At 37.4% G+C, this 26,736-nt stretch overlaps 1 protein-coding gene and 2 long non-coding RNA genes across 3 annotated transcripts in view; 1 reads left to right on the top strand and 2 right to left on the bottom strand.

Moving 5' to 3' along the window:
- Positions 1 to 24,134, bottom strand: part of LOC134804423 (uncharacterized) — a 57,890-nt gene extending 33,756 nt beyond the window's left edge. The window contains exons 1-2 of the mRNA XM_063777464.1: positions 23,948 to 24,134; positions 3,847 to 4,061 (exon numbers count right to left, since the gene is read on the bottom strand). Coding sequence (XP_063633534.1) covers positions 3,847 to 4,049 — 203 coding nt within the window. The 5' untranslated portion in view covers positions 4,050 to 4,061; positions 23,948 to 24,134. The remainder of the gene's footprint in view (positions 1 to 3,846; positions 4,062 to 23,947) is intronic.
- Positions 15,123 to 17,179, top strand: LOC134804027 (uncharacterized). The gene is made up of 3 exons (XR_010146064.1): positions 15,123 to 15,657; positions 16,473 to 16,689; positions 17,065 to 17,179. It is a non-coding gene; the product is annotated as an uncharacterized LOC134804027 (long non-coding RNA).
- LOC134805007 (uncharacterized) lies at positions 19,303 to 23,242 on the bottom strand. Its single transcript, XR_010146233.1, has 3 exons — positions 22,789 to 23,242; positions 22,538 to 22,705; positions 19,303 to 20,474 (listed from the first exon to the last, which is right to left on the bottom strand). It is a non-coding gene; the product is annotated as an uncharacterized LOC134805007 (long non-coding RNA).
- Positions 24,135 to 26,736: the final 2,602 nt, after the last annotated feature.

Genomic DNA, 26,736 nt, shown 5'->3' with positions numbered 1-26,736 from the left:
TTTTCTAGTCGAGTTGAAAAAAAAAGTTATTAATTTATTTACGACATGCATGGTCACCCTAGAATAAGAATACTGTCATCACTGTCATCACGGTCTGGTTACTTTTGAAAACTCGTATCTCACTCAAGTTTGACAGTTTATTTTCTTCGTAATCAAAACGCTGCCATTACGGTTACAGAGGTTTTATGTTTATTAACACGGAAGAAAGAATGAGCGCGCCGCGTGTTTATTAACAGTGATCGTACATTTTCCAGCATTTTTGGTGCAGCAGAGTGGCGTTAACGGAATTGGTATAGATAATTTCAACTGAAATGGTAAATTAAGGTTAATATTAACGTAATTAACGCTAATTAATCATTAGGGTTGAAATTATTTATACCAATTCCGTTAACACCACTCCGCTGCACCAAATCGATTCGCGTGGTGTTAACGGAATTGGTATAGATAATTTCAATTGAAATGGTAAATTAAGGTTAATATCAACGTAATAAACGCTAATTAATCATTAGGGTTGAAATTATTTATACCAATTCCGTTAACAACACTTCGTGCACCAAAAACGCTGGAAAATGTACGATCACTGTTTATTAATTAGGTCTTGTAGGGTGACCATGATTGTAGAGAATTAAATTTGCCCTCACCAAAAAGTTAAAAAATAGGAAAAAATGTGGTTGTTTCACCTAAATACGCCGGTGATCGATCAATTATCAGTTACTGAGTGCGCAGGATTAGTTCTGCTCACGTCTCATGAATCAGCCTGTAGATGTAGAAAATATATATTTATTACTATATTCTACGTATGTAGAAAACAAAACGTGGGTCAGCCCGGACACTACGTACGGGAATGTGCATAATAAATACATCTGCGGATTATTATCGGTAGCTACCTACAAGTAGGTATACAAGTATGTGGATATGACGGGCGCGGCGGCGCTCGCAGCGGGCTCCTTCCGAGAACTGCTCGCACTTATTACCGCGCCATACATCTGCCGAATACGTCATATCTAATCATCGGAATGGCTCTCCGCAAGTCTAACGTTGCAGATAATGAAAATAAAACACGCTGGTAAGGCTATATGTACATGGCCATTTATAAAAAAAAACCGGACAAGTGCGAGTCAGACTCGCCCATCGAGGGTTCCATACTCTTTAGTATTTGTTGTTATAGCGGCAACAGAAATACATCATTTGGGAAAATTTCAACTAACTAGCTATCACGGTCCATGAGATACAGCCTGGTGACAGACAGACGGACAGTGGAGTCTTAGTATTTAATAGGGGTCTTGTTTTTACCCTTTGCGTACAGAACCCTAATAAAAAGACTGTTATCAAATAAATAGTATAAATACTCTAGTTAATTACTCTAATACAACATCACTAATCTCTACCAGTAGAGATTGGTTTGTAACAATACATACCACTTACAATGCTTAAATTGAGGTTAACCTAATCAAAGTTCGCGACTTTTTAGTAGGTATCCAACTTACATCGGGTCATACACAATTAGGTAGGTACTTAACTATTACTTTCACACGCAGAACAAAAATTTGTTTCTTCTATTCTCGTTTGGGAGAGTACATATTTAGTATTGGGCTGTACCTTTAAGGATTATCCACGCTAGACCGGGCCGGGGCCGGGCCGAAGCTTCCGGCGCTTCGTTTTGTGCTGTGGAAAGCACCACGTGATCACCGATCACCCGTCATAGAAAATGACATGTCGGAGTAGGGGAATTAGGGGACCATTGGGCAGTCGGGAGGCTCGGGCACCCCCTTCTAAATTTGGACGATTTCCAAGGGGGTGCCCGAGCCTCCCGACTGTCCAATGGTCCCCTACCTCCCCTACGCCTCCGCCTGCGCATGGCCCGGTCTAGCGTGAGTCATCCTATATTTTGCCTTTATGTTGGGAAACGACGATTTTGCGTTAGATGTATTCATTTCGTTAAAATATAAATGGGTCAAAATCATTTTAGAAAAATGCCCCGTCTGTGGACAAAACATCAAAAGTCATTCTCAAAATAGTGGCATCTTAACCTGTCATCGAGTTTTTGAATTGAATGTATCTTTATTTGCTCTTTTTCATATGAAACAAAAATGTATCTAGATAAACTAAAACAATGTTTATCGAGGCCAAGTCATTATTTTTATTTAAATTTAATACTTATATTTATAAAAAATAAAAAGTAGCACTTTTCACTGTAACCCGTCTTGTCCAAAAGCATCGTTCTTCCAGTTTTGGTTCTTTAGATTTTATAAGCATCAATTTATGTAAATAAAGTAAGTATCATGCTATATAATAACATAAACAATACCTTTTAAAATGTACTTTGCACAGGCCTTATATATATTTTTTTACAACAATATTCACGCACGAAGTTTGTCCGAGGATATTTTCACTGTTAACCTGTACCAACCTGTACATGCGCGGTATTGCATCTGACTCATACACAGAAAAATTGATTTAGATCATAACTATGGCAAAATATTAGATAAGTATCAAGCTAACCACCGTAGGGTACCATCATGACCCAAGTGTCGTAATTTCGTAGAGACAAGTGGTTAAAGGCAGACATCTGGGATTTTATAACGGAATGTTAACTTTAACTTGTCTCGATTATTTTAAGTATTTGGTATGGGGCCTAATGTAATAATATCATTTTTATATTGTATGAGGGTATATTCATCTATGCTGAAAGTGAGACATTCGTATTATTATCAGTTCAAGGGAAAAAATAAAAATGAATGTATTTTTCACTGTAACCTGCTTAACTTTAACCTGTGTTCAATGTATAGGTTATTGTAAGTCTTGAAAATAACTTCTTCATTTTCCGTTCCCTTTTGAAAATTTGGGGTACTTGAAGTAGTAAAACATATTTTTCATTCTTAAAAGTAAAAAAAATAAAAAAATAAATTTCATTATCTTTCACCAGTCGATGCCACTTTCTTGAGAATCAGTCTTAACGACCTGGGTACTTACTAAAATGTTGCTTTTGTTTCTCTTAACTTTGCGATGTCTACAGGAAAGACGTGAATGAGTTAACCATAGTATACAATGTAGGTACCTATATGACCCAAATAGTTTGCGTTTACTTTGTTTACAAAATCGAGTTTGCATTGTATAAATGGATACTATCGATACCCAGAAGGTACCTACTTGCGCGTTTTCCAAAAAAAGTGTACATTTCATTCATGTCTTCAAAATATTGACTTCTTGGGCTCATTTTACTCAGAATCATTTGTACATTCACGCCTCATACATGAAAAAATGTGTCCAAAGATTTCCATTCCAGATCGTCACATTCTTGTATGAATTTTTTTTATTTGTATGAACGTGTGCACTGGAAAAAAAAATTTTCATACAAAATTTTTGGCCACATTTTTTCATGTATGAGGCGTGAATGTACAAATGAGTCTGAGTAAAATGAGCCCAAGTAGTCAATATTTTGAAGACATGAATGAAATGTACACTTTTTTTGGAAAACGCTCACTTAACAGTCCATGGGCGAAATTGATGTTATTATCGAAATAATTATTTATTAATTATGCCCACAACGTTGTTGCCATCCATACATGCAATATATACGAGGATATACTAGCTAATATATGTAAAATAATAATAATAATGTACAATAGTCCCAATGCCTGCTGCGACCGGTTCATGGGTGTCTATTGTTGCGCCTGTGAACGGGTTCCAGCAGGCGTTCCACATGACATTAAAGCTCTCCAAAGGGCCTCTACGTGTTGGATGTATATCCCCACGCAAGCCTATCAAAAGACCGGGATTTAAAGGCCCGTGAAATCAAAGGAAATAAATATAATAAATAATAAAAAATTACAAGCAAGTGCTCACCATTCAATGCTTCGGTATCCTTTAACGCAGCAGTGGATGCTTTTAAACTGGCCCTGGAAGCCGTACTCGAGCGGGACCGGTTCCTTGGTGAACTGCATGTAGGTGGTGTTGGAGGGGATGAGGTGCAGCGAGCAGAGGTCCGCGGCGGCGGCGGCGCGCGCGCAACCCGCCACCACCGCCGCCACCACCACCAGCAGCAGCATGCCACCGGACACCTGCACGAAACAGGAGCGATTATTAGTACATAGGTATCTGTGTTTGAAATCAATTGACCTAAAAGTCGAAGGTGCATCCACTTCCTTTTAAAGTTTATTGCAAAAATAAACAATGATCAAATAATATAATGAAGGGGGCCACATTACACTGCGGGATAATTTAAAGTAATCGAAATATCTTCGTACATTATTAACTAGAGTGCCATATATGTCCAGATAGCGAAAAATATTTGTTGTGTGTGATTCTAGTTAATAATGTAAAACATGGAAGATATTTCGATTAGATTAAATTAGCCCGCAGTCTAAATTGCCCCCCTGCACCTTACCTAAATAAAATGTCTAAGATAAGAACCATTGCTAGAAAACCTACCGCATCCAAATCGGTTCACCCGGGAGGCACAAACACACACACACACACACACACACACACACTGAGGTTAAAAAGTATGAGGTACCTATGTACTTAAGTAACAAAGGAAGTTAATAAGGCTTATTACTCAGATTTTCCTGCGTGATTCCCGTTCCCATGGAATTTCACAAAATACTATGTCACACCTCTCCGTCCAAGGTACGCTCTACAACCACATCACTTCGCGCGAATGAGATATTTTTTTGATTGATAAGGATTACCAGATTACTGTTAAAATAATGACATCAGCGCAATAAAAACACACCGTTAAGCGAGTCCGAGGCGATAATCTACCAGTACCTTGACACTTGAATTTACGAGTACACGAAACAGCAAATAGGTACCTACATACATTTGTTTTATTAAAATACTTGTATTCCAAATATAACACTTCAGAGCCCATATAAGTTCCTATCGGGAACAGCAATGCGGAAAGGCATTGGGAAAGGCACAAATAATACAAGACAATCTGGTCTAATTACAGTAGGTATAGCAAGTAACCGTTGGATGAGGGATGCACACAACCGACCGTTGTTAAAATCCTCGACGGAGGCCTTTGTCCAGAAGTGGACGTTACCGATTGATCAAATGATGCGACTCTTATAAGAAAAAAGTCTTCTACACGGGTTATATGTAGGTTGAATATACATACATTACATGTATAGGCATTATATAGTCAGCATCATATAGATAGATAGTGACGGTCAAAGTGGCCACATAATATATCGGGACACATATTTATTTCTATACTTGCTGACCGAACAATGACTAGTTGCGGTTTAACCCACATGAACTCTGTAACGTACTTAGCCATGAATGAATAGGTAATATTTAGTTATTCATACAGTACGCACCCAGGTGTCATACTCGTACGAGTATGAACAATTCTTAGCAGTGGCTCTGTGATTTTGCTTGTTACGAATGTTACGATAACAGGGGCCTTTCCATGATGTTCTTATTGCGATTCTGTTTAGGACCTAAACTTGGTCCTTAATTTGGTAAGGCCCCAGGATGTTGCGAGTCCTAAGTCCTAAACCTAACCTCGTGCAACAATCAGTGTCACTTGTGGGAACAGGTAGGGAAAACCGAAACTATGCATTGGTATCAGTAATCATTAATCAGTAATCATTTATTGCTTTCATAGGTAAGGTAACATTAGGTGTTAAATGTGTATATTGGATAGCTATGAAACCCTGTAAGGGCACTACAAATTACAATTATTAATTTAACTTGACATTTAATTAAGAACTGAAATATGAGAGTTATTGACCAATACACTCCTAGAAATGAGTTGTTCCATTTAAATACGGCATAAGCGTATTTAGATCAAATAGAATAAATTAATTCATGGAATTAATATTACTAAAAATATTATTCGACGAGGTTTTTAATCAAGCCAGAGAAGCTTGGGTTTTGGATCATTTCCAGAGCATTTCTGAAGGTACTGTATATATGCACTGAAATGTTTCTACTGACTTGTCTTTGAATTTCATCTATCCATCGGTATTTATACTAAAGACTCTAAACGATTCCCTTTAGTCATTTCAGTACCTACAGGGGGCCGATTTTTGAATTTCGACCGCTCGATTTCGTGTATTTCGTTCAATACAAGTTCAATAATAAATTCTACTGATATAATTGAAAACGAGTGGTCAGTACCAATCGATTCCAAATTTATGTCATTCGTTTTTCAAAAATTAGCATTTCGCCGTTTTCCACCGATTTTCGAGTGACGAAATCAAGCGATCGAAATTCAAAAATCGCCTCCAGGTTATTTAATAGGTATTACCTATGTGTACGTTTCGGTTCCGTTTTTATGCAAATAAATAACCTTCGTAGGCTAATACTATGTCCTAAAATCTATTAAATAACATTCACAAGAATTACGATTTAGTAAAATATATCAAAAACATTATCTTTACATTTCAAATTTAAATTTACAATAAATATATCGGTGGATAATATAGGTAGGTACGCGACTGAATGCCATACAGTATGAAACAATAAACAGCAATAGGTGTGTTGCAAGCAACGAAAATAACGCTAAGTTTGGTAATATGTATGTAATTTATATCTTGAATTCTTGACCAAATACAATTTACGTCCTACTACCCTCACGACAAAATGTCGTGATTGCATAGCTGCAGTGTTTTTGTATTTTTTATTTGTGAACTACATTTTAAAACAGGGGGCCGATTTTTGAATTTCGACCGCTCGATTTCGTGTATTTCGTTCAATAATATCTCCACTACTAGGCATTCAAATTCTACTAATAGAATTGAAAACGAGTGGTCAATATCACTCGATTCCAAATTTCTATCGCTCGTATTTAAAAAATTAGCATTTCGTCGGGTTCCACCGATTTTCGAGTGACGAAATCGAGCGATAGAAATTCAAAAATCGCCCCACGGTAAGGTAGGTGGGTTATTTAGGTAGATACATAAGAGTAGGTTCGACGACATAAACAAGCATGACCTAAACGGGTTCTAAAACAAGAACTGATCGTGTTCCGCGACAGCCTGCGCAATTTTTGCAATGACCGACCGACAGACGGCACACAGTAGGTATCTGACCACATATTGCAGTTGCCCTGCGAGCGCTGATTGCCTTCTCGGAAGCGAAGCTGCAATTGCATCAACCGCAAGTGCGCCTCGTAGCACTAGAGTTATGTGGTCATATATGTATATCAATATTAATGGAATATAGTACCTATCTATTACTTTAATATCTATATTACTTCCTCACTTTAGCTTTTAGCTGCATTTCCATCCTACTCTTGAAAGACTTCAAGCTGGACCGTGTGTCTTAAGGGGCCCACTGATTAACAGTCCGCCGGACGGTATCGGCCTGTCAGTTAGAACAAAATTTTGACAGTTCCGAACAACTGACAGGCCGTTATCGTCCGGCGGACTGTTAATCAGTGGACCCCTTTAGGTTTAAGGCCGCCACGATAGTCGTTAGTTTTGAAGCTGGCCCTTAATTACGGCTCACTGTCTAAAATATCTTTAGACAGTGAGCTTATTTTTTTCTTAGGGTAGCCAGCTCTGTTGGCGTAGCCAAGGTGACAGAGGATAGGGGAGCGGTAATTTCTCCCTAGAAACTTAGGTACTCGACTCTCCTCCGAGGTTTTTGACCCTAGAGCTATGATTTTTTCAACACAAATTAATATTATCAATGTCTGTTTCGGATTGCTTTAATATTTTTGTTTTTTTAGAGCTAGAGCACTTCAATCAAACATAGGAAAAACGGCCTAGTTGACTAGGCCCCAACGAAAAGAATAAACTGGTAAGTATAATTTAGCCCAATAAAACAAAACAGTTCGATACATATAATTTAATTTGATTTAATAAACATTTACTTACATACATTAAAAAATCGTTACGATACGAAACAGTCGAGTACGAATTGTACACAACCACGATTTATAAGATTTTTACGCGGGATTTTCGCCTAAGTTGCAGTTGTCCTGTCCTTATCACACTAATTTTACTAGTCGCCCTCGTTAGCACGAAGGAAATCACCTAAAATTCTCAAATCAGCTCCCCTGCCCTCTTAATGCCAACTAGGGTTGCCAACTTTTTTTTGGTGGAATATAGTATTTTCCAGAATATGGCATCAAAAATATAGTACATTTAAAAAAAATATAGTACTTTTAGATAAAATACTAAACATGAGTGTAATATACGTTTAATCGGAAATATAGTATTTTAGCGTACTATATATTTTTCCAAAGTATATAGTACAGAGAGCCAAAATATAGTACAATACTATATAATATAGTACGGTTGGCAACCCTAATGCCAACAGAAAAGTAAAAATGTATCGGAATGATAACGGGAACGAAAAGTAGTATTTAGTAATAGTAGTAGTAAACACTTTATTGCACAAAACAAGTACATAACACAGAGATAATACAGTAAAAGTCATGTGGATATTTGTTATTGCCCCGATCCTGTATACCCAACGCGGGTTCAATGCCTAGGTATATGTTAAAGTTATATCTACAGGCCCTAGGCGATGGGACATTCGCTATTTGCCAACGTGCCAACCAGGGATGTTGCGGATGTAGATTTTTTGACATCCGCGGATGCGGATGCGGATATTTAATGGCTCACATCCGCGGATGCGGATGCGGATGCGGATGTCAAGATTAGGTACTTAGAAAACGTCAAATATTACACTTTTAGTATTTTTTTATTAAAAAAAAACGAAACTTTTAGTATTTGAGCAAGAATATAGGTGCGTTATATTTAATAAACAGTAAATTGGCCGACTTTTCTGGATCTAGACGATTTCGTTATAGGTAATGACGAAATTACCACTTAAGCCGGCGCTAAGATGTTCCTGTACCGACTTGTTCGACATCCGCATCCGCATAAGCTCCGCATCGATTTTATGCGGATGCGGATGCAGATGCGGATGTTGAAAATAATGCGGAAGTTCCGCGGTTGCGGATGCGGATGCGGATGTTCGCAACATCCCTGGTGCCAACGATTATCGATTCTGCCCAGCGGAAGCCAAACAGGCAAACATACAAGAACCCAAGGAATCTGGACACTGCCATGTTCACATTTCGTATTTGACTATATGTATAAATAACCCGCGTCCACGGTAACAGACCAGCTAGCTGGATGTGTAAATTCTTTTTAAACATGGGGTCACAGAACCTTCAACCTATTATTTTAAACCCTAGGTTAAGGTAAGTACCTATGGTACAGACACATCAATAGTAGAGTAGTCCTGAGCCTCTACCATCAGTTTTGACATTGACATAACGCTCACGTCTACGTAATTTACTTTCTGTACATCTCGCTTGCACTAATATGCGAGTACGAGCGAGATGCATAGAAAGTAAGTTACGTAGACGTGAGCGTATATGTATGTCAATGTAAAAACTGATGGTAGACGTACTGTTCTCTAATGGCATCACAGAAACAGATCAAATATATCTATAGGTATGTTAATTCATTCGTTTGCGGCAGAAAAAATTAACCGCAAACCGTAGATACTCGTAGTCTGTCTGTATGTATATGTCATGTTCGTGGAAAACTACTGAACGGATTTTCATGCGGTTTCACCTATAAATAGGGTGTTTAGGTTTTGTGTAACCCGTTCGAAGCCGGGGCGGGTCGCTAGGATATCTATATATACAGGGTGTAATCGTTATGTGTAGCCAGGCGATAATTCCGTAAATATAACATGCAGATATCAGAAAACTTCAAATTGATATCGAAAGTGCGTTAGTAGGTACCCAATGAGTAAAATTACATTAATAACTTTTTTAAATAAAAGCAGAAATATCCCAAACATTAACTTCAAACCCTCCCATACATTTAGTACGACGACTCACCCCTCAAAGAACGTCGGTGTCGTAAGAGATAAAACTGCTTCAGATTCATTATTTGCGATAATAAACAGTGATAAAATAATAAATTTACCGTTTATGAAATAATAAAAATAACATTTATTTTTTAAGGAAGTACATTTTTTGTTTACAGTAGTTGCTCGAAGTGACGCCCTTCTTGTGCGATACATTGACGGGCTCTTATTAAATGATTCTAAATGAACTTTTCTTAAAATTTTCGGTGTAATAAAAAAATAAATGTTAGATTTATTATTTCATAAACGGTAGTTTTATTATTTTATTGCAGTTTATTATCGCAAATAATGAATCTCAAGCAGTTTTATCTCTTACTAGTTAAGTCAACAAATTTCCAATTTTAGTCAGAGAGTCAAACCTGTTACTAAGTATATTTTATTGAGTAAATTGCTCAAGCTTGGTATGTTTTACCAGGGAGTTTGACCCTAACAAAGTTCGGCGCTGGGGGCGAGACAGTGATTTGATAGCAAAACGCAAAATAGCAATTAGCGGGTGGCAGATTTTGGCGTGTTGTTCTATTCGCTTTTACTACTTTACTGGTTGCATAAACAAAGGCTCAACGAGATTCAATTACGAGTTCGTAGTGTTGCTGTTAGTACCTACAAAGGTACCATAACAGCCCGAAAAAAGCGACATCCCGCGCGGGCACTGACCCAACTCCCCTGCCGCTGACGTCGGGCGCAGCGGGAATAAAGTACGAAAAAGAAATGCTGCAGAACTGCAATATTTAAAATAAGTGGCCTTATTGCATCCAATACTGAAAGCTTTGTACTGTTGTTGGTTATATGTATATTCTACATGAGCATAGAACATTATGCAGCAATAGATACCTATACAGGGTGTCCCATAAGTGACACGTCACAGTGACACTGGAGGTAGACCAGGCCAAGAGGAACCAAACCAACTTAACATGACCCCAGTAAAAGTGGCACGGTTTTCGAGTTATTGCCAAATTAAGGTTTTTCATGAATTTTGACCGTTTTTAACATTGTTAGGGCCAGTGTGCACTCGGAAAGGTCTCGAAGTCAGTTTTTTTTATGTGTACGGCATCATGAATAGTTAATTAAGATAGACAGAATAGGTATTTTATCGATAAACAATGTAAAATGCAAAAAATTACTGATTTAATCTTGAATTAAATTCACAGCGAAACATTAATTTCGACTTTGACCACCTGTCGTGAAAAAAAAATACTAGAAAAGTAATAAGCAAATGACGTCTGCATGTTATGCAGATTCAAAAATGGTATAACACATGTACCTTCCTGCAATAAAATATAGGTGGTCAAAATCGAAATTAATGTTTCGCTGTGAATTTAATTCAAGATTAAACCAGTACTTTTTTGCATTTTACATTGTTTATCGATAAAATACCTATTCTGTTATCTTAATTAGCTATTCATGATGCCGTACACATAAAAAAAACTAACTTCGAGACCTTTCCGAGTGCACACTGGCACTAACAATGTTAAAAACGGTCAAAATTCATGAAAAACCTTAATTTGGCAATAACTCGAAAACCGTGCCACTTTTACTGGGGTCATGTTAAGTTGGTTTGGGTCCTCTTGGCTTGGTCTACCTCCAGTGTCACTGTGACGTGTCACTTATGGGACACCCTGTATAGTTCATAATTTACAAAATGTTTGTTTGCGATGCAATCTTTCAACCCTTTTTTCATCAATTTAGGATTTAATTTAGAATTTCCAAAAACGTTGAAATCAGTTTCAGTCTAGCTATTTTAAGATACCTACCTTTACCAAGCTTCAAGTTCCTAGTTTAAAAGACTTCAGTTTAGAAACTTTTACCACATATAAAAGTTTTTAACCCCCGTTTTTGAAATATCTATAACGTTGAATTAACTTTTTTTGTAATCTTACATTATCCTTTTCTAAGAAGTTTAAAAGTATTTTTTAATAAAATACCTACGTTTTTACAATAACGTACAACGCCATGATTAAACACTGCAACCTTAAAGACTGCACCATCGTCGAAGCAAAGAAACTCCTATTTATTTTTTTACAATCACTTAACTATGCCGAGACAGAAGATATTTTAGTTAAAATAATTTAGGTTTATTTTTCATGTTTTGCCATAGAAATGTATATCTTTTTCTTACTTATAAGTATGTTATAAGTTCTCATTTTAAGTCTGTTATATTATATCAAAAACATACCTAAGATATTACTGGACTTGATTGTGTAACTAAGATCTCTTATTTAAACTGTAACTGGTTCCCCGCGATACAGGCGTAGCCTAGTGCGGAGACCCCTGCCATACTCTGTTATGTGTTCTTTTGATAATAAATTTATTCTTATTCTTTATTCTTATTCTACAATGTTTCAAAATTCTAGCTTAAAATAAAAATTGAACTCCGTACAAACTTTCATCCCCTTTTTAACCCTCTTAGGGGTTGAATTTCTCAAAACCGCTTCTTATCCTTGTACAGTCAACTGTAAAAATATGGGTGTAGCCAACTTATTCAAAAATATGTCCCATAGTTCTTAATTCGCTGACATAAGAGCTATGGGACATATTTTTGTGATGATTTGTGCACCCATATCTTTACAGTTGACTGTACACACTACACATTATAAATGTAACTTGGTGTGCCAAATTTCAACTTTCTAGCTTTTGTAGTTTCGTTGATGAGTCAGTTAGGACACGCATTTATAATAGTTCTTTTTAGTTGTAGTTAATGTTAATTTTAACACGTCGCACTAGACTTCATTTTGGAAGTCAGTGGCAGTTTTCGTTTGCAAGTCGTGATAATCCGGCCTTCATACAATGGATGGATTATCATTTATCACCCCTTGTCGAAAAAGATGAAATATTAGAAACAATAAAGTTATCTTAATTTTTTACAACCCACAACTATTTGCTTGAGTAGGTATACAGAAGGTACCTAGTTTAAAAATAGAATGCGTTTTTCAATAACTGTTACATTTGTCATGCGTGTGGTACAGTCGCCATCAGATAAGATGTGTAAGCGGCCAGGGTGCTGACATGGTATAATAATATACTCCGCCTGGTACTCTCTTCCCGTCTTTTCGTGGTCACGTGACTGACCCAAGCCTATAGTTCGTTTTTTTTAGCATTAGAAATAAGGTAAACAATCTTGATGTGTCTTTTAATTGAAAAACACGTTTTAAAAATAAGTTACGGCAAATATGTAACAATTATGCATCTAATACAATCATTTATGTTCTTCTGCTTTCATAAGTACTAGTTATTGATTTTTAAAAAGCGTTTTTCAATTAAAAGACATGTCAAAATCGCTTACCTTCTTTCAAGTTCTTTCTAATGCTAAAAAAAATGAACTATACGTCATCATGCGACAGCGCTATATGATAATATGCGATAGCGCTATATACAGTCGCAATGTTATTGTGACGTAGGCTTGTGTCACTCTGGGAAGAGAAGACCATGTTTTATTAGACTATGGTGCTGACAAATATCTACACATTGCCTCTATTTATTGTCAAGGCATCAGAGTGCGTGCTTAGAACACCTCGGCCGCTTCGATACCTATCATACCTATATCTGATGGCGATTGCAAGACAGAATTACAGTAAGTGCCTACCTACTGTAAGTAGGTTAATGTTTTCATTACAGTTGAGTTCGTAAATATGTATTCATTTTTCATCTTATTGCAATCGATTAGGTGAAGACATCATGTATACTTATTACGTACCTGTACCTATTAACTCGACTGTACCAGAATACCTATATCCAGGGGCACGGGAGTGCCCTCGCTAAGTCAAGAAAAATACGATTTACCAGCGCACACAACTCTAGTTAAATCAGAGTGCTTGAATTAGACAGATAGTTAATTAATTCGGTCGGCGGAAAAATAATGACTAGGACACTTTCGAGTCTAATACCTATGAGCCAAAAGTGACCCATAATTTAGGTAGGTACTACGAAAAAGACAGAATAAGAGATCGTTACTAGTGATGTACCGACTATTGATTTGGCCGACTAGCCGACTAATCGGCGCTCGGATGGCCGATTAATCGGCCGACTAATAGTCGGCCAGATCATTAGTTTCGTCTAAGTTCGGTTCAGATGCACTTAAAAACAATCGTTTTACTCATATCGTCGCGCTATTCATCTACCTACTTAAAGGCAAAAAAGGTGGTAAAACTAAATAATAAAAATAAACATAAGTCTATATTTCATACGACAACCGGACAATCGGACATAAGAAAGCGACCACACTGTCAATAATTCGAACAAAATTTCCGTAAGCACCCTAAATAGGAATTTGGGTAAAATAGGTGAAAAGCTTAGGTAAATATTTGTTGTTTATTTCTTTTTGTCCTGTTTTTCTGTCACTTATAAGGTGCCGACTAATCGGCCATTTTTGCCGACTAGTCGCCGACTACAAATGAGGCCGGATAGTCGGCTTTCCCGACTAGTCGGTGCATCCCTAATCGTTACACATTTTGGTCCGCATGAAGCGTGGTAGGTACAGTCTAGTGATGAGACTGGTCAACATGATTGCGACGCGTTATAAATTATAATGTTATGAATTAAAGTAACCTTCATTCATGATTCTACTTATATTTTTCTCATATAAATATTGGCAAAAAAATGTAGGTAGGTATCCTACATAGCTACATTTTATTCTTTTTACATTGGCACGTTGCGTCGAGCCAACTTTCCACTTCACATTCCTACACTTCCCTGTGTAGGCTGTGTAGGTCCTCGCAAGAAATAACAAGCACTAAATTACAATGAGAGAAGGGGCGCCCTGTGGCCCGATAGGGTTGCCAGATGGTCGGGATTTGGCGGGATTCTCCCGATTTTTAGCATGTGTTCCCGATTCCCGACAAAGTGAAAACTGTCCCGAAAAACAGCTTCACGTTATAAATAAATAATAAATAAATATTATAGGACAATTTTACACAGATCAATCTAGTCCCACGGTAAGCTCAATAAGGCTTGTGTTGTGGGTACTAGACGACGATATATATAATACATAATTATATATAAATACTTATATACATAGAAAACATCCATAACTCAGGAACAAATACTTGTGATAAACACACAAATAAATGCCCTTACCAGGATTCGAACCCGGGACCTCTGCTTCGTAGGCAGTGTCACTACCGACTAGGCTAGGAGGCCGTTAATATGCCGTTATAAAACAATAATTTCATGTTCCGAACTGTCGTCGAGCGAACGAGCTGCGGGCTTAGCAAGGTTGTACGACAAGGTAGTTATCACGCAATAGGTGTGGATAAAACGGCCGTTATCGTCGGTTTTATCATCCATACTATGGTTGCAGACGATATATGGAGTTATCCACATTTGACAGCGGTAGATGATAGAAGACAATTTGCATAACATGGTCGTTGGATAAGATGTGGATAATTTGACAGATTGTCCCATTTTGACAGTTCAACTTAGTTAATTTTAACTACGTGCTTCTTAGATGACGATAAGCCTTGTCGTGAAAGCAAAAGTAGTGAATAATCATATTTTAAGGTATAAATTACAGGTAAATATCAGTTTTTCTATGATTATATTGAGAGTTATTAGTTACAATGTTCCGCTGTATATAATATTGTCAATATTTTCTTCGCAGGGAAGTCAAATTTTATTATTCCTACTCGCGGCTGCTGTTGAAGAAAAATATCGTAAACAGCTTTAAGAAACACTTGCAGCCCATTTAATATGACGGACGAAGAGTTTCGGCATATTTACAGAGTGCGTAAGGAGTGTGCAGTGCATTTACTTATGTGCCGAATTTAACGCCGAGCTTCAAAACGGTGATGGGTTACCTACCAAAACATCTCAAAGGTAAAGCTATAAAATTGCAGTGTTTCTTATAAAGTTAATATGTATTCTATGCATAGACCCTATTATATTTGAAATCATTGATTCTATGTAAAACAGACGTCTTAATGACAATGCTACTAAACTCTTCAATACTAGGTACCGGCCTCATTATTATATGTACTGTCTTACTTATGCTACTAACCTACTAACAGAGGTTACTTAAGCTACTATTTACTTCAACATTCATATCCTAACCTCCAGGGGGAAAATCTACTTGACAAAATTAGATTTACAGTACCGGTCAATAACATATCACCTTTGTGTGTTTTTGTATGAACTTGTAGTAGGTTAGTTTGTAGATTTCATATTTTACTAGTCATTTTATATAAATATGCATGTTTTTCCAGAGATGAGACCTAGCTAGATTGATTTTTCGCCCCCGAAAACCCCCATATAGCAAATTTCATCGAAATCGTTGGAGCCGTTTCCGATATCCCCGAAATATATATACATATAAATAAATAAATATACAAGAATTGCTCGTTTAAAGGTATAAGATATTATGAATACTGAAATACTGTGAACTACAATAAGAGACTCAGCATATTACTAAAAAAGCTCTTTAAAAATAATGAAGTTGACCATACATTAAAACAAAAAACCTCTATGAAAAAATCATTACATAGACCAATTTTTCTCATCACTGGACAAGGAATACTACTAAACTACCTAAAGCTGTGGAAGTCACTCACAAATATAAAAAAAAGTTATACCGTAAAAGCATGGAGGTGATATATTATTGGCCGGTACTGTAATTAGGTACTTATTTGTTTTAGGTTCTAACAGTATACACCACACCAGCAGCACACCTACACCACCAGCAGCAGCAGCAGCTGCTGGTGTGTAACAGTTACACCTGCTAGCTGATGGCAATTAACTACCAACGTGGGACTAGTCAAGATCATGGCTTGTCCATTGGAGCACTACTGACTGGATTGGCCACACTACTGTAAGCCTGAACCTCGAGCAGTTTGTAGATGCTGTAAACAGAAGGTAAGTTCTTTTGAGCACTGAATTAAGTATTAGACATAAAAAACTGTGACTTTCTACAAGGACTGTCTTAGTAACTTTTCCTTTTTTGAATAAGTATGAGTGCGGCTGTATTATGCATTGAGATATGTACCTACCCATTGTTTGATAGTTATGTATGATAAGTAGTTATCTCTGGGATATATAATCTGGGAATGCAATACTTATTAGGTTTAACTAAGGCACCTAGTTCTAATGTGCTGCCTTGTTTAATGGATATTATTCCTGGCGATTGTTTAGTATATATCTTGAGTGAACTAGACTGCACTCATGTGAAAATACTTACTCCATCGCTGCCACATGAACCTACTTTTACTTATTTCCTTCTTTTTCTTCCAGAAAACTTCTCGTGGATCAAGGGAAAAATTAGAGAAGACGCTCCTAAAAAACTTCCTAAGCATGCAAGCATGCACAAAACCGGCTCTTAATAAGCTTAATAAATACATATTTCGCCTATTACTATGTTTTACTATCACACAAATACCTACCTAATTTACCTATATTTCTATACAAGTAGAGACTAGTAAACATTCAAGACGGATAATCTTCACACAGAACACCATTCCCGGGCATGCTTCAATGTAGGTGTCACTTATTCTTATTTTTCATTTTAGCCTTATGCGTACAAAATTTGTGATATTATAGCTTCTAAATGTAAAATCCGACTCATATGCAGTATAGTACAATGAAAGCATAGGTAATAAAAACATTTTAGGCACGTTCTTACTTAAGAGGAAAGGGAGATGGCCGCTTCCGCTTCTCCATACAAACGTAGTCCTCATTTTCCTCTCTGGATATTGACATTATGGAAAATATTTTTACATAATTTAATGTATATTAACCATATAGCTATGCCCCTACGTTCGAATTTTTGATTATTGTAAAAATTAGGAGCGGAAGACAGATTACATACAAATTTTTAAATGCTTCTAACTCTTATAATAATTAAAAATTAAAAAAAAAGAACAAACGTAGGGGCATGGCTGTAGTTGATGTTGATATGATATACAACAAATTGTATCAAAATATTTAATGTTATTATCCAGAGAGAAAAATGTGGACTACGTTTGTATGAAAAGACGCGTCTTAACGACGCGTCTAGTGAGTCTGGCGGTGAAAAGGTCAAATAAGAATATTCCTAAATGCTCTATTATGCTAATAAGTCTACTTTAGTGACTATAACTGCGGTCAGACTTAATACGCCAATAACTAATGTTGAATATTAAAAACTATGTTAAATTCCATTTAGGTAGATACAAGAATGACAATTCTCGTCACTTGTGGTGTTGTCAAGTCTTTTTTGTTTACTAAACTCTATAGATAAGTTAACAATTTCGGCTCTGTGCTAGAGAGAATATTATAAATGGGTAAATAAAACAACTATTGCCAATTAATTAAACAAAGTTTATTTATACATTAAATGTAGGTGTACAAACAAATCATTGGCTGCCGTACCCGGTGTGAAAGTGCCCATCATGCCAGCAGCTTTATCGCTGGATTACTATGAAGTATGAACAGCTTTTGTACCAGGAACGTCATATGGCGCCCGGGGCAGGCACCAAATTTGCGCCTCCCCCCCCCCCCACTCCGAAACGAAATGGGACCAACCCCTAAGTCGCGAAAAAAAATTTGGCTGTTTCATACATTTTGGCTGGTCCAATTTCTATGGGAGGGTAAACTATTTTTTTCGCGATTTCGAGGTTGGTCCCGTAGCAAAAGTTACTCAGTATAATCCCAAAACCTCCCTGGCAACGGGAATGTAGTTATTTTTTAGCCATCCTGTATAGGAAGCCTCAGTAGTCCACATATCGATGAATGTCGTCGATAGACAACATGTCACAGATATGCAGCAGCAGCTATTGAAGCAGGTTCCGTCAACTACGGCTCATATGCGCCTGCCGGACAAAGGGCTAGCGATCCACTTGCATAATAGGTAGTCTATTGGACAGTCCATAAGATGGTAACTTCGACAGGAGACCCCTAACGTAAGACGCGCTAACACTGGACACAACTCTGAAGCACTTGGCCCGCTCGCCTTATAAAACGAAAGCATAGCAACTCCCGCCGAATATCCCTCTGCTTGATAGAAGTTTCTGGCATAGAGTATTCACACTACGGGATGGTGGGCGGTAGGGCGCTACCGTCGTCTTTCAAGGTCGAGTTCGATGCAAAAAGAGTTCCTAAAAGATCGTCTTTCTCTTTTGCGCTGTGGGCCAGATTACCATCCGCATTTCACACTTCACAGTGGTGGTAAATACGACTGACAAAAGTTTCCCTGCTGCCTTTGGCAAGGCGGAGAGGTAGTCTTTAGCTCATTTTGGCGCCCCCCCTTGGACGGCGCCCGGGGCACGTGCCCCCTCCAACCCCCCCCACCCCCCCCCCAGTTTCGCCACTGAGCGGGGGCCCTTACCATTCTGTCTGATTCGACGGCCTAACTTACGTTGTAAAACGCTTAATGATAATACTAATGAACTGAAAAGGTTGTTTGTTGTTTTATTTGTGGATAGGTATGACACATATATATATTTTTGGAATGGTCTTCTCACTAGCTTTTATTTAATATCCATATTATTGTATTATTGCTATTTCATAACTGCTCATCTATAAGTTTCGTTTCCAATATAAATAGAATGCTTAACGGCGCAGAAAAGATCAACATTCCTCTCAGACCTCCAACAAAAAGGGGCCAAACTGAAAACCAGCGCTGGACGCTAGTCTAGCACATGCTGAGCTTGGTACCCACGGCCAACATGTCTTGCTAAATGTAATTACCTATGTATAGAGTAGACAATAAGTTAGTACTTAACCTAGAATAACTTAGTACATACTTAACATAGAATTTATATGTAGGTATATGGTTTGTATTCCTAATATTTTTTCTACCATCAACTTATCATGTTTTGGCAATGGAGCATTCCATGCAATTGTCTACCGTTTGTCCCGTAGAAATGCAGATTTTCTGGAGATTTGCAGGTATAAGAGTTTCCTTTTCTATGACAAATGGTCAAACATGCACGGAAAATTAATCGCTTGCTTTAAATGGCGAAAAAAAAAGTCGCAACACAGGAATTAAAATGCGTTTGTACGGGACAGCTCGTGGAATGCTCCAATAAAGTGATTTCATTTCATATCATAAACTGATGAGGGCATTCAGAGTGTAGCCTTGAGGTTGCCAAGCCAAGCAACCAAGTCAGGTGTCACGGTCTTCAGGTCCTCAACAGGCCCAGGAGTGGAGGAGGAGTGGAGTGGGCAGCGTTGGAAGATATGCTAAGTGGTCTGCATTCTGCATTCGCAAAGTGGGAAAGCCGTCTATCTCCATTTGTGTGGCTGAATTGCAGCGGCCATGTCCGGTTCTCAGGCGGCACCAGATTTTCCGAGGAAGGTCAAACCCTTTTGGTTTTTTAGTTGGGTCAGATATACAGCAACTCCGAGCTGCCGAAGCTGACCATTCCGCTATCCACCTATCCGAAATATTAAAGCTGCTCAGGCTCCCAGCTGTAGCACAGGGTCGGCGGGCAGTCGGGCGGCAGAATTCCTCGTGGACAGGCATTGTGGGGTTATTCGTGATATTCTCAGCCTCCCTCTTCAACGCCTTGAGTCGTCGGATGTGAGGAGGGGCAATGTGACTCAATGCCGGCAGCCAGTGGCGGTTGTAGATCGGATAGTGCCTGAGATGCATCGCATGGTCTCGTTGAGCTTAACGTCCAATCTATGGGTATGTGCACTTTCAAGCCTCCAATATGTTATGACTGAAACAGAAACAAATTATATTAGATGAGGTCAGGCGCAGGCTAGTACTTACAGCGGTTCATTGGCAAATTATGTGAAATTAATGTCACTTTTAGAAAGCTCTCGTTTTTAAGCCAGGGGGATTTTTTTGTTACAGTTGTCCAAATTATCGATTGAAAATAAATTGAATTTTGTTCTAGTAATTATTTATCCGTTATTAAAGTTGTATTATGTATCAAGTGTAGTTCTGTACCACTTGCGTCATAAAACAAACCAACGAACACCTTATTTATCAAAATGTATCTCAGATATTCTATGCTAGGGTAATATACGACACAAACATACCCACACACATACATAGGCTGCTAAAATCATTCCCATAGTCAGGTATAGGTACAATAGACCACTTTACCAAACACAAAAAAAATATTCCAGCTGCCAGCAGTAAAGAAACCAGCTTCTACTCCCAAGCCCTAACGATATAAATAAGTTTTTGGCAAAAATATAATTTTTGGTACAAGCTTTTATCGCTGACTGTACTTTTCTTTCAACAGGCAACTAATACTCCATGAGTCCATTCTAACAACACCAAGCACAATTAGTTTGCGTTGTTTTATCACAGTGTTCCCATGGCCACCTCATGTCTCCATCATCAGATCAGCTCCATGTCATCATAATATTGCAATTGTCATCCGATTTACATATTGTTATGTATGCAAAATTTCAGCTCAATCGGAAATCGGGAAGTGGGTCAAACTTAGCTGTCAAATGTATATGGCCAGCTTTAGTGCTAACATAACTGTTCCTAGTATTCCTATATTACCTACATGTTATAAGTAAGAATATTGTACGAGTAGGTATTATATTATTTTATAATCTTAGTAGAATAGGTACTAATACAATTTATTTGTATTGAATAAGGCCGGCGCCCCACTGCTGCGCACGCTACATCCACGGCCCACGTTTTAATACAAACCGTGGGCAAGCCCACGAAATTTTGTATAGGAACGTGGGTCGTGTACATAGCGTGCGCAGCAGTGGGGCGCCGGCCTAACTCTTGCAGGGAATTTGTAAGTTACTTGTGGGTATGGCTACTTTATTTATTTAATTTATAAACTTTATTGCACAAAAATACAGAATTACGTAAAAATGGCGAACTTAATGCCAAAAGGCATTATCTATCACCTACTAGTCAACCATAGAAACAAATATGTGACGTTCCACGGCAAAAGGTACCTTATGGCAGCTGGCGCTTACGTCGCATAGCGCCGCAATAATATTGGAGCGGCGTTAATAGTTAATAGCGTAAGCGCCAACCGCCATAAGGTACCTTTACCCGTGGGACGTCACATATAAACACTAAAGGTTGGTGCAAAACACATACATACTAACATACTAACATAAACATACATATATGTTATAAAAATAAATGTACTAATATGTATATGGGATGATAGACACTAGACGAGACATTTAGCAGATAAAAAACAAATTTTCTTGGGGCTTGTCTTACAGGTAGAGGGAGTGCATTCCATAGATAGGTTGCCTGAACGGCAAAACAATCATACATAAAACGGTTATGAAGAGGAAGGACTTACAGTTTAAGTGAGCGTGAGTTCACATCCGGAACGGGCATAAAAACTAAATACTTATTAATAATATTTTATCTTTATGTCTTAGATTTATGGCATAAAGTGTGTCTTTTTCTTTTTCAATAAACTTTTATTCTTGCTACAAAACCAGCTTCTAGAATATACAAACAGAGTAAAAAAATATATAAGTTTTTAAAGTGAGGTCTACGGGTTTCAAAGATTTTAATATTTGTTAGAACCCTTAAGTATGCACTTTTTATGCAGTGTGAATAAATGTATGCATAGGTAGTGTTGTAGTGTAACTCTTAACCCATCATTGTTGCCAAATCAACTTCCTGCAATTATAGTAGTGATAGAACAGGTTTTTAACAAACTTTTGTCACTTAGTAGAACATAATAGATAGAATGAGAAGAAATAGATATTAAGTGTCAATAATATTAAAAGGCACCAGAAACTTTTCATGATTTTAGTTTAAGAAAGGTGTACTTACATCTTCAATCCTTTCTTCTAGATCTTAGAACTTGTGTGCACATGCTGCACCATTGCATTTTGTATCTCTGGGTTCCGAGAGGCTCATGAATCTCCCTGTAGGTGTAGGCGAACAGGGGATGCTGAGTTATATATTTGGCTAGCATTTTCTTGTGCGCCGAAGCATCGACTGAAATTAAACATATTCATGACAAAACCAGTTAATGATCAAACGAAACGAAATTTTTCTATAAATAAATTAGAGAAACTTACATTTTGGGTGGCATTTCCTTTAGTTTACACAGCAAATCAGTATTTTTCTTCGACTTGGTTTGTATTTTCACTAAATTCACTGAATCATGCGCGTACGCGATGCTTGTCAATGTCAAGTGAATTGTCAGTTGAGAAAACACGATTATCCGTGCATGTTATAATGTAAGTCAATTTGTATAAAGCTGTCACTCATTTAAACATTTTTCAATTTGGAAGTGTAGTAATAAAACTAACTATTCGTTTTCAAACATCGTCCGACACACGTCCGACATTTTAATAAAGCCAGGCATTAAATGGATTTTTCATAAACTCTAGGCATAGACAATCGTGGTCACTTACGAATGATAGTGGATAACTTTATACGATATCGACGTGGTATTCTTATCGTAGCCCGTAACCATGTTCAGCAAAACGATAAAAATACGACTATCGTTAAAAGACGACAGTAGATTCCACGCGCAATATGATATAACCTTGCTAAGCCCGCTGATGTAGTGCCAATAATGTAAAACATCGTTGTTTTTAATACAATTACTTTAATTTGAATGTATTTTCTTTTCCCGACTTAAGCCCCAAAATCCCGAAAAATTGATATTGTTTCCCGATAATAGCGCCTTTCGATCTGGCAACCCTAGGCCCGACTGATTGTTGTCATCGGCAAAAAATGCCATTAGGTGAGACAAGTTAGAACAAGTTTAATCTATATACGCGTAGGTACAGTTAATTCAAATTCTCAAAATGTTTTTTAAGAATTTTGAAATAACATAAGTTGCATTTGAAAATTAATGTTAAGTAAGTAGTTAACTAACTAGCTAAAAGTTGAGTCCCTACCTTTCCAAATCCAACCGGCTTTAATAAGGTAAGCATATTTTATTTTATTTATTAAACTCGTTGTGAATTAGGTAGTTGACAATAATAATAAACAAGACCGAAGTGATCCCATAAGAGCACCGTGAACAAAGTTTTGTACGGTGCTCTAAAAACTAATCCATACCAAGGTAAAATTTGTTAAAAGATACATTTTGCTAGATAAAAAAGCAAAAACACTAAATTGGGTAGGTAATATTAGAGGAGTCAGAACTAATATTTATTATATTATCTAGTTAAGAATCAGCAGTCAGTCTGCAAATAACCGTGCCAGTTAAAGTTTTCAACTTACCTCTCTCTGACTTCTAAGAATGTTGATTTCTAAAGACGAACACGGGTTTAGTCCAAAATGTTTGTACACAGTCAATGCAGATAACAATATCTTGTGAATACACAGAACCAACAGTCTAATTTGATGTGCAACTTGACCGGCGTCCGTGCAACCGGCGCGTCATATTAGCACCGAGAGCGGAACTGGACTGACTAGTGACTCGACACTCGCACTTGACGCTCGACTCTGCGACTGTGACTCAAACTTAAGCCATTACTCGCTGTTTGACGTCATAGACCGCGAGCCACGAACAGATTTCCATGACCAATCGCCTCCCGGGCGATAACTCGTAGGACCTATATTGGTTAACGGCTATGTATGATGATCCTTCATGGACGTCAGCTGCCGCTCCGTTGGTGGGTTGAGGAATGGCAGCCACCGAAACATGTACAAAAATAAATTTTGTCACAGCCTCCCATTTGATACATTGTCAGAAGACAGTTTAGATGTATTTAAGTTATTTTTGTATGATTTTTTATATACCATTAACCTTTTGTATAAATTTATCAAAATGGTTACTAAATTAAATATTTATTGAACATGTTAATGAGTTTAGATGTTATTATTAATAAAAAAACCGTCAGTCGGTTGTATAGCGGTGGAAAGACCGTCAGTTGATCACATGAACATGTAAAAATACCTACGAGTATATCCCTTAAACTAAAGTGACAGTTCGATTGCTCGTATTTCTCCGACCTAACTGTCATTATCGTACAAAAGCAGGATTTATTTTATTACCTTTTACTCCTAACTGCTAGGAGCTATCAAATTGTAGATATAAACGAAGTTCAGTAAACTGAAATCTAGATGTCATACATAAACAAAAGAAAAGGTGGCACATGCCTTTAATTTAGTGCCCAGGGCTGGGAATGCTGGGAATGCTCGGGTCGATCTTCTGCATTCGCGGCAAATTCGGTAAGTCAGGCTTGTACATTCAGCATCAATAGTAGCGCATAAAACAACCCTCCAAAAGTATCTGCCATCCTGGAATTATTTTCCAATATCTGGGAGACGGAGCTTTGCTCGGAAAACATAAAAACTCAAAAATGCCCGTTTTCCCAGAGCTAAGCTTAGCTAGATCGATTTATTGCCCCCGAAAACCCCCATATAGCAAATTTTATCGAAATCGTTAGAGCAGTTTCCGAGATCCCCGAAATATATAATTATATATAAATAAATATACAAGAATTGCTCGTTTAAAGGTATTAGATTAGTTAGATAGATTAGATATAGTGGTGTCTCCTCTCTTCAGTTTGCGTTCTAAAGTATCTTACACAGTCTAATTTTACTACATACAGAGACTTGCATCTTTTTTTAAGCTATTGGCTTATGGTAGTTACTTTTGACGTAGTCTGATCGGTTATTTTTGATGCTAAGGACCCTACTTATTGTGGTTAAATGGCAAAGATAATACGTTGTAAATAACTGGTCTGAGGCCCAATTTGACTCGGGGAAGTGACAGAATGTGACATGGCTGTCACGTGTCATGGAAAACAGACGCTCCTTAACAATTTTTAATTTTGATGTTGTATTGAATATTTAACAAAAATATTCCTAGGAAAGAATACACTATTAAAGAAAAAGGTTAGATAATTAAATGAAAAATACTAATATTTGCCAGAATTCACGATTCGCTAAAAACAAGCAATTGAAAAAGCTAGTCTCTTGACTTGACTACAGATTTACTAGTACCTAACAAACTAGCTTTTCCAGTTGCAGAGCGGATTCATAGGTATCAATTAAATTTTCGACGTTATTGAATAAAAACGGGCCAAGTGCGATCGGACTCGCGTTCCAAGGTTTCCATACATTATCAAATTTTTACAATGTATTTTTTATAATTATGTGAAACGCGAGTATAATGCCTTTAAAAAACCTGTAGGGGTCGGATCAAATACTAAGTAATTAGTCCGACTCACGCTTGACTGTATATTTCCAATTGTTTTTCCTGTCATCTATAGGTAAAGAACTATTTTGTATAATTTTTTCAAAATTTTAGACCTAGTAGTTTCGGAGATAAAGGGGGAATGGTAATTTTTTGGCTATTTTCTTAAATAACTTCTAAAATATTTATTTTAAAATTACAAAAATAATATATTTGAGATTCTCAAAATGAGCTCTTTCAATATGTAACACGATATAGTTTAAAAAACATTGTTTTTTAATTTTCTTATTTAGGTACCTACTTATAAGTGGCCTCCATGTTTAAAATTCATTAGTTCACGTAAGATGTCCGTCTTAGGGTCACGAACTTACATATGTGTACCAAATTTCAACTTAATTGGTCCAGTACTTTTGGAGAAAATGGGCTGTGGACAAACGGACAGACAGACAGACGCACGAGTAATCCTATAAGGATTCCGTTTTTTCCTTTTGAGGTACGGAACCCTAAAAAATATTGAAAAATTAAGAGGTTTTTATAATTTTATCTAAAGATTTATGTTGAATATGTACTTAGCTATAGTACATATTCCACATAAATCTTAAGCGCTGGAGCTTCAGAGCTTGAGCGCTGCGCTGGTGGCCTAGCGGTAAGAGCGTGTGACTTTCAATCTGGAGGTCGCGGGTTCGAACGAAATATCATTTGATATTTACCAGTCGCTTTTCGGCGAAGGAAAACATCGTAATGTAACCGGACTAATCCCAATAAGGCCTAGTTTACCCTCTGGGTTGGAAGGTTAGATGGCAGTCGCTTTCGTAAAGACTAATGCCTACGCCAATTCTTGGGATTAGTTGCCAAGCGGACCCCA

The sequence above is a fragment of the Cydia splendana genome, chromosome Z, assembly GCF_910591565.1.
Source record: "Cydia splendana chromosome Z, ilCydSple1.2, whole genome shotgun sequence".
Classification (NCBI taxonomy): domain Eukaryota; kingdom Metazoa; phylum Arthropoda; class Insecta; order Lepidoptera; family Tortricidae; genus Cydia; species Cydia splendana.
The sequence above is the reverse complement of the archived record's forward strand: the minus strand, read 5'-3'. Positions and strand labels throughout refer to the sequence as shown.